General features: G+C 37.5%; 2 protein-coding genes across 2 annotated transcripts in view; both read right to left on the reverse strand.

Moving 5' to 3' along the window:
* The window catches only part of LOC146316622 (zinc-binding protein A33-like), a 22,488-nt gene extending 22,467 nt beyond the window's left edge, over positions 1–21 (reverse strand). The window contains exon 1 of the mRNA XM_084734496.1: positions 1–21. This exon is cut by the window's left edge and continues 598 nt beyond it. The gene's annotated coding sequence lies outside the window, so the exon portion shown is untranslated.
* A 2,535-nt stretch (positions 22–2,556) lies between these two features.
* Positions 2,557–13,224, reverse strand: rapsn (receptor-associated protein of the synapse, 43kD). Its single transcript, XM_084734353.1, has 8 exons — positions 10,903–13,224; positions 9,955–10,293; positions 7,536–7,694; positions 6,053–6,151; positions 5,790–5,912; positions 5,642–5,695; positions 4,427–4,626; positions 2,557–3,472 (listed from the first exon to the last, which is right to left on the reverse strand). Exons 1-8 carry the CDS (start codon positions 11,125–11,127, stop codon positions 3,400–3,402), a joined length of 1,272 nt encoding a protein of 423 aa, XP_084590479.1. The 5' UTR covers positions 11,128–13,224; the 3' UTR covers positions 2,557–3,399.
* Between the last annotated feature and the right edge of the window lie 12 nt (positions 13,225–13,236).

The following is a 13,236-nucleotide window of genomic DNA, read 5'->3' on the forward strand; positions in this document are numbered from 1 at the left end:
ATGGTAGCAGAATGACTCTTACTTACAATTAGAATATGAGTAACAGAAATAACTTAAAACATTTTTTTATTCATATAGAATAAAAAAATCTAAGACTTCTGTTCGTTTCTCTCAAATTTTGTTCACAAATTTGTTAAAATCTGTGTTAGTCAGCATGTTTCCTTCCTGACATGCAGAGATGCCGATTAAACAGCAGGATTATTGCACAGGAGTTTCTTGGATTGGTCACAATAAAAGGCAACTTAAGATGTGCAGTTTGATCTTGAAAAAAAGTAATTTATTAGATACTTAACTTTAGCTATTTCACATAGAAAATACAGATACATAGAGACCTTTTTTCCCTGAAGGGCAAAGTCATGACCTGCCCTACTCTGCCTGTGATTGGCTACTACTTGTTGCCTTTATTGATCAGATAGGCTAGGTTTTGGTGTGAGGAGTGATTGATTAGGGTTAGGGTAAACCAATCAATAATGTGCAATAATCATACTGTTTAATCAGTTTAATCTCTTGCATTTATATTTTTAAGTGTAAAAAGCACAATACAAATAGTCACTAGCAGCACTAAGATCACGGAATACTAACACTTATATTCACTTTCTGCGCACTTTATTTTTCATGATGAAATGTTTCCATACGCGACACAGTACCACGGTTTGACTCAATGCATAAATATATTAACAATGCATTTTAGTCAGACACAAACTCATTAAATCATGGTTATATCAACATGTTGTCTAGAAAAACATAACAATTCTACAAGTAATTAAATGTTGAGTTATTACTGCATTAATCCTCTGAGGAAGGCAAAGCCTAGAGGCAAAAACAGAGGTAGTTTAAACCATTAAAGATGAGTGGCTGTACCGTCAGTAAAATCTTTTTTAAACCCCACACTGTGCTTTGCAAGAGATTTACATTGACTGTATTACAGGTAAACAGACTCAGCATTATCTTCTTGGATGCAGGGACCTCAAACAAGAACAAGGTGATGATCAGAAGTGAGGTCAAGTAGTGACGTTTTCTCAAAATGAGAAACATAAGTGCTCGTGCAGTAAAAGTTAATGTGTTGGTCTCTCTCTTCTCATGCAGTCAAAGTACTCACATGTTGTTTGGAGAGACAAAACTAAATACTTCATGTTTTAAAGCTAAAGTATTGTGTGTATTCCTCAAGCTTGATGCTTTGAATAGTTATTTTGTCCTTGCTGTAAAGAAAGTATTTGTCCTGTTTTCCCCATCCAATGAACTTAACAATGTCTTAAAAGACTACTTTTGTGAACAAGAAATGTATAAATATAGTCTTGCTAAGAAGAAAATTCATGAGAGGAGGTTAGTTTTTGAGGAAAATCTACTTTTTATGAAAAACGCTGTTTAAGCCATCATGATTTTGACTGATACAGCTTTTTTTCCCCAAATCACAATGGCTGGGTTGCTCCAATAAAGATTAATATTTAAACCAGATTAAATCACAGTTTAATTTATAATCATTATTCACCAAACTTTAAAACCAACTTTAAATTAAACCACTCTTTAAATCTCACTTCACTTTTTACTCTAAAACTAGATTAAATTTAAATCTGTTGCACCAAAACTTTACCAGACTAGACTAGAAGAGGTTTAATTTTTAAAATAGCTGCCTTTTTGAGATGGATTGAGAAAAATAATCAAGTTCCTTGAAAAAATAATAAGTGAGCAACTCAATCGACTTGAGTTTTATGATGCTTCTTTTATTTCTTTCTCTCCAGATCATCTGTTAAAACAGTCTGCTGGTCACTTTTTCAGTCTCTTTTTTGCTCACTGTTCTTTTGACCTTTTTAAATATTTCATATTTAGAATTTTTTTTTTCTTCAAGATGCTGAGCCATCATGAGTAGGCTAACTGGGCTAAATGTCTTTTTTAACTAGCAAACAATGTGATATTTTGTTAATGTTTTAAGAGCAGACGAAAGTTAAGAGTTTTCTCTCCCCTCTTTTATGCAATCCTGACAGCACTCAAATATAATTTGATTTAATTTTGGTTTACATCACTAACGTTTTTATTAAACTGATATTAATTTTTAATTGCGTTTAAGTGTGTTTAATTTTAAAGTTTGGCTAAACTCTTATTAGAGTTTATCACAGATTAAATTAAATCTTTGCTGGTGCAGCCCAGTCAGTATGTCTAAAATAAACTGAACAAATATATAAGGAATATTAATGATATAAGCCACTGAATATTAAGAAATACTATAACAAACAATTCTGAAATAAGTAAATACACAGTTTCATGGATACATAATTTGAAGTAATCCAACTTTGTTGCTTGGCATTGTGAATAAAACATGCAACAATAAATGATATGACAGTTCAGTTTTTGGGGTTTGTCCCTTCAAATTACAATGCCTCAGCAAGTAAATAATCTCAATTTGACTACTGAGATTTTACCAATTAATTACTATTTACATATATAAACTACATATATGAAAACACTACATTAAAATATATTGTATCTCCTCTAAATAATAATTTGACGAGTGTGTGATTGGTCAAAGAAGATCTTTTCCCAATAGGTTTCCTTCTCAACAATATTATGCTGATGTGTTAAGAGTAAAACATTCGCAGAAATGGACAGAAAAGGAATTTCTATGAACACAATGTGTGTTGATCCTGCTCCTTAATCTCACTGAATAAGGAGAAAAAAAAAACAGCTGCATGTACCTGTTTTGTAAAGACATACTAGTTTTTGAATGGTTAAGAGATTTTAGTTCGTCTTTAGGTTTTACAAAACACCTCAGATAAATCAAACGTTCAAAACAAATTAACATGAGAATAGTATGTACATGAATACAATAATAAATATACCATGTATGAAATCAGTTAACTTCAGAAATGGCTCTGTGCTGATAAAAAAAAAAAAAAAAACAGAAAACTTTTGCGTAAAGATCAAGTGGATGATGTGTAAAAGATAATATAACAAACCCTGTGACTAAGATGACGGAGATATCTTGATTTTAATAAACAAGTCTAATGCATAAAATAGCAAATAAAACTTATAAATGCTCTTTGGACAGTCCATTTTTCTCAAGATTTAAATTCTGCAACACACGGCCGTCACAGAGTCATCAGAGACAATGTAGGTTCTTTCTTCTTCAGCTTATATTGAAATGTAACAGTCAGATGTACCTCCTCAGTCAGCTGTAACTCACAGACTGATGTCCGTCAATAAGATGGATGCCTTCAGTGTGTCCTCAGAGCTGCACTCTGCATCACCCAGCATCCTCTGCACAGAGAGCGGTGAGTTTTTACTCCTCAAACATCTTGAGCGTATCCTGAGGCTGCCTGCTTCTCTCACATCAGATCAGTCAGCAGGAGCCTGCGAGGCCTCACGCTGTGTCTGCAGATCCAACCCACAAACACAGTCGCACAATCACACGAATCCGGGCTTCATGGACGACTTGAAGCATTTAGGACAACCCTTTGTCCCGTTTGTCTGCAGACACCTGAAAGGATAAAACAGACGACCTTAATGTGCCTGTAAATGTGTTAAAATAGAGAAATACACATATTAAAGTACGTCTTTGACTGAATTTCTCTGTCAAGCCAGATCTGAAAACCTGTACTGTGCTCACCAGTGTGAATTAAGTCTATTTAATTTCTTTGAGAGGCAAAGTTATGTATTATATCAAAATAAAAATCACACTCAATAATTTGTATTATCTCTCTACAGCAGTGTATTGCTGCCACATCAAGAAAGGATCACATTATAAAGTGAAAAGTTTCTTGTTATAACAAGATGTTATTTTCATGATATTATGACATAAAAACTTACAACATTATAACAGGAAACATTTCTTGTTCTAACAAAATGTTTCAACTTATAATGTGATAACTATATAAGGGATAATGTACTGTGAGCAGGTCATTACCGCAAAATAAACAGGGCGATGAACCTTTGTGAGGTGGACGGTTCCTGAATCATCTTGAAGGGGTTTATTTTGCAATAATGTTCTGGTCTCTGCATTATCCTGCTTATTGCACATGTACTTAGTTAAAAAAAGAAATCAATAATTTAATGTAAAATATTAATTTAAATTTGTTTTTGTTATAGTTTTATTGCTCCCCCAGAGTAGATGATCAGACGTGCAACCATAGCAATGATCTGTTATTTAGAAATAATAAAACATAGAATTCCTTAATTGACCAATTACAATCAAGTATTTAACAAAGCCATGTAATACATTGTTACATTGTGACAACTTCTGTTTTTGTAACCACGAAACTTTTCACTTTGTAACAAGATACGTAGCATATTGTTATAACAAGGAAGGTTTCTCATTAGAATGTGTTACTGATCTGTTTTTCTGTTTTTTTTCTGGTGTGGCAGCAACACGCTGCCATATCTCTGTGTCAAACCACAACAAAAAATCAACAGTACTCTGCGCTGAAACACTCACTTGAGATGGAAGATGTGGGAACAGGGTAAGGCCTGCAGTTTTTGGTCCCTGTCCCCAATGGACTCTCCACACATGCCACAGTAGAGCTCCAGCTCCTCGACACACTGCAGGAACTTCACCACCTGCTCTCTGAGCTCCTCCTGCTGCCCTCGGCTCCGATAAATCCCCTCACTCAGACAGTGAACCTTCAGTGTGCACAGCTGCAGACACACAAGACCATCCGTGTCACATACAGACTCTGTGGGAATGTTCAACATCGTACCAGCTTTTATCATTTATATAACTTGTATTTGGGGCTGTGAGCCTGTGACTAATGACGATTTTATTATTAGTTAGTTTCCAGATTATTTTCTCACTTGTTTTGTCCATAAAAAAATGTCATTATAATTTCTAACAATATAAGTTGACATCTACAGAAGTCTTTTTTTGTCCAACCAACTGTCAAAAATATCATGTGTTGTGGTGGGAAGTAACTAAATATATGTACTTAAGCAATGTAGTGCAATTTTGAGGTACTTGTACTTTACTAGTATTAGTGGTTAAGCGTCACAGGTTTTTCAATGGCTGACACTGTTATTTAGAGAGCAGGGCGGCGGAGTCAAAACATAGAAAAGTCATGTATAATTTCTTGGATTGTCATTGCCAGTAACTTCTTGTTTTAGATGGATTTCTTTATTAGTTCATTAAATTAATGAAAATTCATTGGGTGATGCTATAGATTTCAGATGGTGACTGGTATTTAAGGGAAAGCAGGGTACAAAAGCAATGTCATTAAACTTCATTATTCAATATATAATAACATAATAAGTGTTCAATACTAGCCAGTAACGGTTTTAGATTAGCTTCGGTGGGTGAAATGAGTTAACGTTTAGAAAAGACGATGGTGACATTAACATACACTATAATCTTTCTGGATCTAGAAGGCTCCATAATTTAACACTTTTAAAGGGAACATTTTGCATAGCGAATAAGTTTACTTTCAATATTTTTGCTGGTAATACTTGTGTACTTTTACTCAAGTAGAAATTTTGCAGGTTTTTTACTTGCAACAGTGTTTTTACACTGTGGTAATGTTACTTTTACTTTGGTAAAATAAAAGATCTAAGTACTTCTACTACTGTATGACAAAGAAATCTTAGTGCAAATGACATTTTTTTTTAGAATAGTTAGCGATTAATATATCTCAACTTGTGTGTTTATTCCTGCACCAGTTACCTTGTTTCCCATTCCATCTGCCAATTCCTGAGCTCGCTGCAAAGAATCCAGAGCCTGGAAAACAAACAGTGAGGGAGATCATAATTATGACTTCAACAATTATGTCAGTCATATTTTGCAAGTGAGATTTCTATATACTTATATGCACCTTGTCAAATTCTTTCTGCATAAGCCAACACTTTGCAACTCCCACATAGACGTGTGTTTGTCCAAGACGGTTTCCAATCTCAGTCATGATAGCCAGCGCAGACTCGTAGCGAGGGAATGCTTTCTACACAGATGAAGAGGAACACCAAAATAAAGCTCATTATATACATGAAAAATAAATACTTGAGTCAAAACATGTCAATGAGAAATATATACATTTTTATTGTTAAACGCAACCCGTCTGCACACATGGTGGCAACTTACTTCAACGTCATGTCTGCAGCGGTGTATGTCTGCAAAGTTTAGTAAGCACAGAGCCTGTAGAGGACGGTCACCATGCTGCAGAGCAATCTTCATAGACTCCTGTTGAAGTGCAAGACAGAGATATTAGAGACGACCTGCCTCACCCGCCTCGAAGCTCTGCTGAAATCTAATGATGGAAAACTATAAAAAATCATTTTGGATAATTTCTATCCAGGTAGTCAGGTTTAATATCAGTGGATAAAATTAAATTTAATGATGCTATTAAACCATATTGTACCATAAAGTATAATATACTTCCTAAAATTAAGTCTCATTATTGATTAAATATTTTATAGGGTGTGTTTAATTAAGTAAGAAAAGAAAGAAGGGAAGGAAGAAAGGGAAGGAAGTATTCTGTAATAGTACTACCACCATGCTGTGAAAATATTCCACTACAGTGAAAGTCCTGCAAAACTTTACTTAAGTAAAAGTATATGAGTATGTGTATTTTACAGCTGTATGATTAATATTGAGCTCGTTTTAATTACTTTATTTACTGTTGGGTAGTTTTATCTACAGCAGTGCATCATATTGTATAAGACCAACACTGAAAAGTCAACTCCTTTTGCATCTAATCCAAGACCATTTTAAATAGTTTATTTAGCTTTGAGAGTAGAAGTTTTTCAACCAATAATCAACATAAACATTTACATTTAAAAATCAATTAAATTTCGAGATACATGATTGTCATAAGAGTGAAAGAGTATGAAAAGAAGTAATCTAAAAAGTAACTAGTAACTAAAGCTGTACAACTATTGCAGTGAAGTAAAAAGTACGATATTTGCCTCTGAGATGTAGTGGAGTTGAGGTATAAAGTATAAAGTTTACTCAAGTAAAGTACAATGAAAGTACGTAAAATTTGTACTTGTATGTATATTTTACTACTACTTTTATAAATGACATGCAGTTATTTGATTTAGCGGTTTCAGTATCAGTGTATTTTCAAATAAACAAAACTGATGGAGAACGTGAGACGCTGTTGTTTCTCCTTCAGGACTCTGGTACTCTGGTATTCTGAATATGACAAGATGTGTAAATTGTTTGGCTAAATGCGTTTGGCAAATGTAATAAATCTGAAATGCATCCTGCTGTCTTGTTACTATACTTTTGCACTCCAAGGCAATGACATCAAGTTATTTTTCACCCTTGGTACATACTTAGAACACAGCGTCGACTAAAGCCACCCTCTTCATTAACACTTTAAACCAGCGCCTCTGTGAGCATATTTTTGTCGAGGTCTAAGGCCCCGTACAACAGAACAACTGGTGCTCGCACCTGTCGGCAGCACAACTTCTACTGTATCTACAGAACAGCCAAAGACATCAGGGGACAAAGACTTTGTGAGGAAACACAAACTGTGACATTCTCCGCAGAGTTGTGTAAGTTTGTGTTTGTGGGGTGGATCCCTGAGGACAGTAATCACGCGTCGCTTATAAAACAATACCTCACAGCATTCCATGGCGTCTGGCAGGCGCTCCAGTTTCCTGTAGGCGACAGACATGTGGTACTGGCTCATCGCTCGATACTTGAGGCTCCAGCCTTTGCCGTAGTCATTGACGAGCTCAGCTGCTTTGCAGGGGAAGAACAGGGCTTTCTCATAGTCCTGTTGGCAAACGTTATTGATGAGTAAGACCATTCCAATTCAGTATCTTAGTCAAATGTCCAGTTTAGATAATACTGACAGGGACTTTTTGGTTTGTAATTCCCCTTCCTGTCACAGTATACAACAGCAACGTCTCTTTACCGAATTCATGACTCAGTTGATGAAAATAACCCACAGGCCTTGTTGTGAACAGTTTCATGTAGGAATTACTTTCTATCACAGTAGAATCTACAGGAACTACTTTCTTTCTAATGGAAAGAAAATTGATCCTACATGAAATCACAACAAGCTGAGTTCTGTTTAGTCCCATCATAGTGGAGAGAAGACGGACATCTCTGCAGGAAATATCTCCAAAACTCAGCAAACTCGCCCAAAAAAAAACTATAGATGTATAAACAGCACAACAGGGAAATAAGTATTTTTGTTTTGTTTTGTTGTTGTTTTTTCTTCTGACACATACTGGACACCACAAACAGGCTGGGAGAGAAAAACAAACACTGTTAGAATCACTGATTCTGCCTTTGATTTTGATTATCGAAACTGAAAGCTCACTTCGATCAATTTTTGATTCACTGTTGATACTGTTACACCCCTAATATTCAAACAAAGAGTCTTTTAGGAAATCGATATTTTCGATATTCAGTTGTTGACATGACATTTTCACTGTCACACAAAATTAAAAATATATATTGTATTAAATATATATATTATTGTCATCATTTGAAATGGCCCCTAAACATTTCTTTGTCCTGTTTTCTTGACTTGTTGTTATAAAAACCAAACCAAATCTCAAAACTGTCCTATGATGTGACTGTCTCAAGCGTGGTTCAATAAATTACAACTTTTATAGATTAAAAAGAAAAGCATAAAAATATTGACAAATATCCTAGAGAGCGTCTACTTTCAGTAAATGTCGATCTTTTTTCTCCTCTCTACCTGTTTTCAAACATATTAAGTGTTTTCTTTAATAAAATAACGTGACATATGAGTGCATTCTTCAAATGCTACCTCACCACAATCTGATTGAAATCAATCCTGCACAGGAAGCCAAAGGATTACTCTTACAAATCTCTGATGTCAGACGTACTACGTGAGCCTCGTGCCACCCAGCCTGCTCACTCCACCCTCGTTTTACAATGACCAGTACTGCATGAGTGAACCATTGATGATGTTTGCTTGGATACTCTGCAGTGTTATCATACTCTGCAAATATGTTGGTAACATCAATTAAGACACAAACCTGAGAAGTCTGCAACAATCAAAGTATTTTAGATGTTTTACGGCTCACACAGGTTCTTATTCAGACTGTTTGTCTGATATCTCATGCAAGAATCATTTAGTAAGACAAGTAGTTAAACGGTGATGCTGAGCACAGCCTATGATGTAGCATTTGCAGTGCAGGACAAATGTTCAAAATCAACTTTCAGTGATTTTTTTCAAGAAAAACATCAGACATTTACTGACTCGATATTCTTAAATATGAGGATTTTATGTTTTTGTCATTTGTGACAGAAAACAAAAATGAAGATGGTAAATTTGGGTTTTGGACCGTTGGTTGACAAAAGAAGCGATCTGAAGACGTAACTTTACGCTCTGTGAAATAGCAATGAACATTTTTCAAAATATTTTGACATTTTATTGTTTAAGTCTGAGTTTTCAAAGTGGGATGCGGCCCTCCTGGGGGGGGGGGGGGGGGGGGTCACATAGAATAGACATAAATTGTGGGGTTTGTTTAAAAGGGTGCAGAGATACAATAATGTGGCCAATTTTACTGTTTTTCACACTTTCCTAGAGTCAGAAACTAATAAATGCCTTTGGACAGACCTTTTTTTTATGTATTTGGTTCAGTCTATTGTTACGTAATGTATGTAGTGTCTATGGGATCAAATAAAATAAACATGATCTCATAGGCATCCAGGAATTGGGCAAAACAAGCAAGTAAACGAATGGGGGGGCATCTTTTACCAAGCTTTGTCTGAAGGGAGGCCCACAGTTTCAGACTCCAGGGATAATCGATTACTCATTTCATTCATTTTCCAAGCAAACATTTGCTGGTTCCAGCTTCTTCAATGTAAGGATTTACTGCTTTTATTGTCATTTCTGATAGTAAATGAAGAATCTTTGAGTTTTGGACTGTTGAGTTGCACATTGTGATGATCATTTTCCACAACTGTTTGACATTTTATTGACCAAGAATGAATCAATTAATCATGAAAATAATCAGCAGATTAATCAATAATGTTCAGTCTATAAGAGGTACCTTGAGCTGGACGTAGATGTTGCCCAGACTGCAGCAGACTCTGCACTCCAGCATCTTGTCGTCATTGTTGTGTGCGTAGCGCAGCGCCTTCTCGTAGCTCTCCAGAGCTTTCTGGAAGACGCTGAGGCCCAGGAAGGCGTTGCCCATGCTGAGACACACCTGGCCGTTGAGCTGCAGGCTCACAGTGGTGCCCTGCATGTTTAAGCAGGTCTTGCAGTAGGACACCGTCTTCTGAAAGTCGCACAGCTTCTCGTTGCTGCGCGCCAAGTTCAGGTAGCCCTCCGTCAGGTAGTCTGGGTCCTCCATCTCTCTGGCTGTGTCGATCTGATCTAGAGCGTACTGCAGAGGGTGTAAGGTGATGGAAAAGTAGGTGAGGTGTGAATAACAAGATGGATGATGAGTGTTAAATTCAAATAGATGCTGAATAAAAGAGAAATGATATGACAATCAAAAGTCATAACTTGGTCTCTACTTTATGAAGTCCTCATTAAAGCTGTGTGAAAGAGAGTGGGTGCCTCCTCAGTAAAGATGATTATGTCAACAAGACACCCCACACTCATACTCGGGTTGCAGGGCACTTATTTACTCTGCATCGCATGGAAGCCACAAATTAACCCATGCTGCTCAAGATCACTGTAAATGGAACCAAGAGGCTGACCTTTGACCTCTTCCTGTTCAATAATCGCTTCTTGGACGTTGTGGAAATGTTAAAATGCTGCGACAGCGTGAACCGTGCCAGAGCTGAGCAGACATGACAACATATAAAATTGATGGCATCCAAGCTCACACACGCACACACACTACAGCTGGTTGCATAACACAAAATATGATCACACAGGATTAAAAATGTGAGAAATGTCTTAATTGTTGAAACCAGGAGTGTTAGATACATATTTACCACATATACTCATCAATATACACTGATCATTTGTTCTTTGTGAGGCTTACCTTGAGCATATCTTTATATTTTCCCATTTCTGAGTGAGCAGTGATCAGGCACCCCAACACCCGAAACTTCCCTCCAGGATCTGAGGTCTTCTCCAGAACTTTTGTCCACACATGCAGGGCTTTGTCTGTCTGGTTGGACTGATACAACCTCAGGCCCTTCTCTATCTGCTGCTTGGTTTGGTCCTGGCCCATCTCTGGTGCAAGGCGCCTCATAAAAATATTCATTCGTTTTTTAGGCCATGCAATTTCAGTGAGGCAGCAAGAAAGTAGATCCTTGCCATGCACAGTAACAAACTCCAAAGAAGATCCCTTGAAGATGATCCTCTGAAGAAGTCGGAGCCAGAGGGGCCTACCGGATCCCGCTCTCTCAGCTCCGGCTGTGCTGAGATAGAGAGGAAACTGGATCCACCAAAGTAAAACGGCAACACAGCAAGACCATTATCACCAGTCGCTTCGTGGAGAGCCGGAAAAATGCCTTCCCCATTTAACCCTGCAGCGATCCCCTCTCACCATCAGAAATTCTGCCTCAGATTTCTGCTTGAAAAATGCCAAAGAAACACGTTTCCCGGCGGAGAGCTAGCAGCGATATCCCAGAATATCTACTCCCTCCACACCCCAGCTAAAGGAATTCTCAGCACCCCCCGTGTCCAGCCCCCTCCACCTTCCTCCTACTGCTGGCGCTACAGCAGATGGCCTTGTCACTCTAGACCATGTGTCCCTTCAGGAATTCTGTCCTGCCCTCAGCAAGCAGTCCCAAGGTCACTACAGCTCCTAGCGATCTACCTTCACACTCGCTGACCAAACACTGGACTGCACATTTTTACATCACAGCCCTCTGGAGCGTCAAAAACAAACGTCCACACATGGATTGCGCCAGACGCTCACATGTGGAGCTGTGAGCTGCGATATCGGGGCAGTAAACAACTTTATTGCCCAACATTAAGGCTCTACATGTCAGATGGTGCTCGTAGTGGCCGTCAGTTCCTATCGGGAGTTCTTATGGAGACACATATGTGCCCCCAGAAACCCCCACCCCTCATCTTGGCGTCAGCAACCGATGCTTAGAATAGTTCACAAAGTCTGACATGTTACTGGGTTAGGGTTTCAGCTGCACAGCCTCCTGCAACACATCAATGGGATCAAAGTTTTGGCCTCTCTGTAGTAGCTTTCTCTCCTTCAACTCCCCCCTTTTCCTCCCCCCCACCCAAGGACAAAACAGGCACCTTTACCACCTCGCCATTCACAAGATGCATTACCGATCCAAAGATAAATACTGCTGGGAGTCATGTCTTTGTTGAGACGAGGCTCTCAACTGCACCGTTTCTAAATGCATCGCCGCATAATTGAAAGAATGACAGATCCGAAATCCCTGGTAATAAACATAGTATTAATAGTAAGAGACAGAAATGAATGAAGGCTAAAGGGGCATAAATATCAAAACAAACAGCGAGAGCTTGCACTGACAGCGATATATTTAACATTTCTGTTTAACAGTTTAACTTGAACATAGTACATCAAAAAATACAATCTTCAGACAACAAACTGTGAAAAATTGAAAAGTTAGAAAACATCATCTGTTATGTTTAAGCACATTTGACCTAAAGGAATAGTTCAGATTATATGAAGTGGGGTTGTATGAGGTTCTTATTCATAGTCAGAGTTTTACCTACAGTAGATGGCAGTTGACAGGTAAACTCATCTAGGAAGCTAAGCAATGTACTGCTTTAGACAAGATCAATCAACACAGTCCAGACACTTAAAAAAAGGGCAATGTTAGACAGCCTTTTCTGATGGGAAACCAAGCTCCATAGGCAAAAACACTAATTTTACCACACAAATCATGGGAGTTGCTGATCTACTGTTTGCTTGATTGGGTAATTTGTTTGTGTTGTTATGTGACTTCTGAAACCGAAACAGATCGAGATAGCTTGAGGCCAGAAACTCCCAGTGCTTTGCCAAAGGAATCTGGTGGCGTTGGAGAGAGCAAATTTTGAAAAAATACTGTCTGACAGCAAGGTAAAGAGGTGAAAATATTCTAAATATAGTGTACACTTAAACTGATACTGATTTGTTTAGGTGGCCCTTTTTTTAGGTGACTAAAATACATTTTGCTTCTGACCCTGTCCACAAGAGTACATTGCTTTGCTTCCTGCTTCCTCAAACTGTGGATATGTTGACTGCCTTCTACTGTAGGCATCAGAGCAGCTATTCGGAATGAAATGATAGTTGTTTCACGATAAATCATGACAAAATTCTTGACAATTAGTATTACCATTTCAAATTCTAATTATGGTGACAACCATGTTTGATTGCTGTGCTTTGAAAAACATCATT

The sequence above is a fragment of the Lutjanus erythropterus genome, chromosome 13 (genome assembly GCF_056507025.1).
Source record: "Lutjanus erythropterus isolate fLutEry1 chromosome 13, fLutEry1.hap2, whole genome shotgun sequence".
NCBI lineage: Eukaryota > Metazoa > Chordata > Actinopteri > Lutjaniformes > Lutjanidae > Lutjanus > Lutjanus erythropterus.

Excerpts from the sequence above, each read along its gene's own strand:
- rapsn (XM_084734353.1), bottom strand. The coding sequence starts at position 11,127 with ATGAATATTTTTATGAGGCGCCTTGCACCAGAGATGGGCCAGGACCAA. Across the intron at positions 5,696-5,789 it reads TGCAGAAAGAATTTGACAAG|GCTCTGGATTCTTTGCAGCG; the intron begins GTGCATATAAGT and ends TTTGTTTTCCAG. Across the intron at positions 4,627-5,641 it reads CAGATGGAATGGGAAACAAG|CTGTGCACACTGAAGGTTCA; the intron begins GTAACTGGTGCA and ends GTGTGTCTGCAG.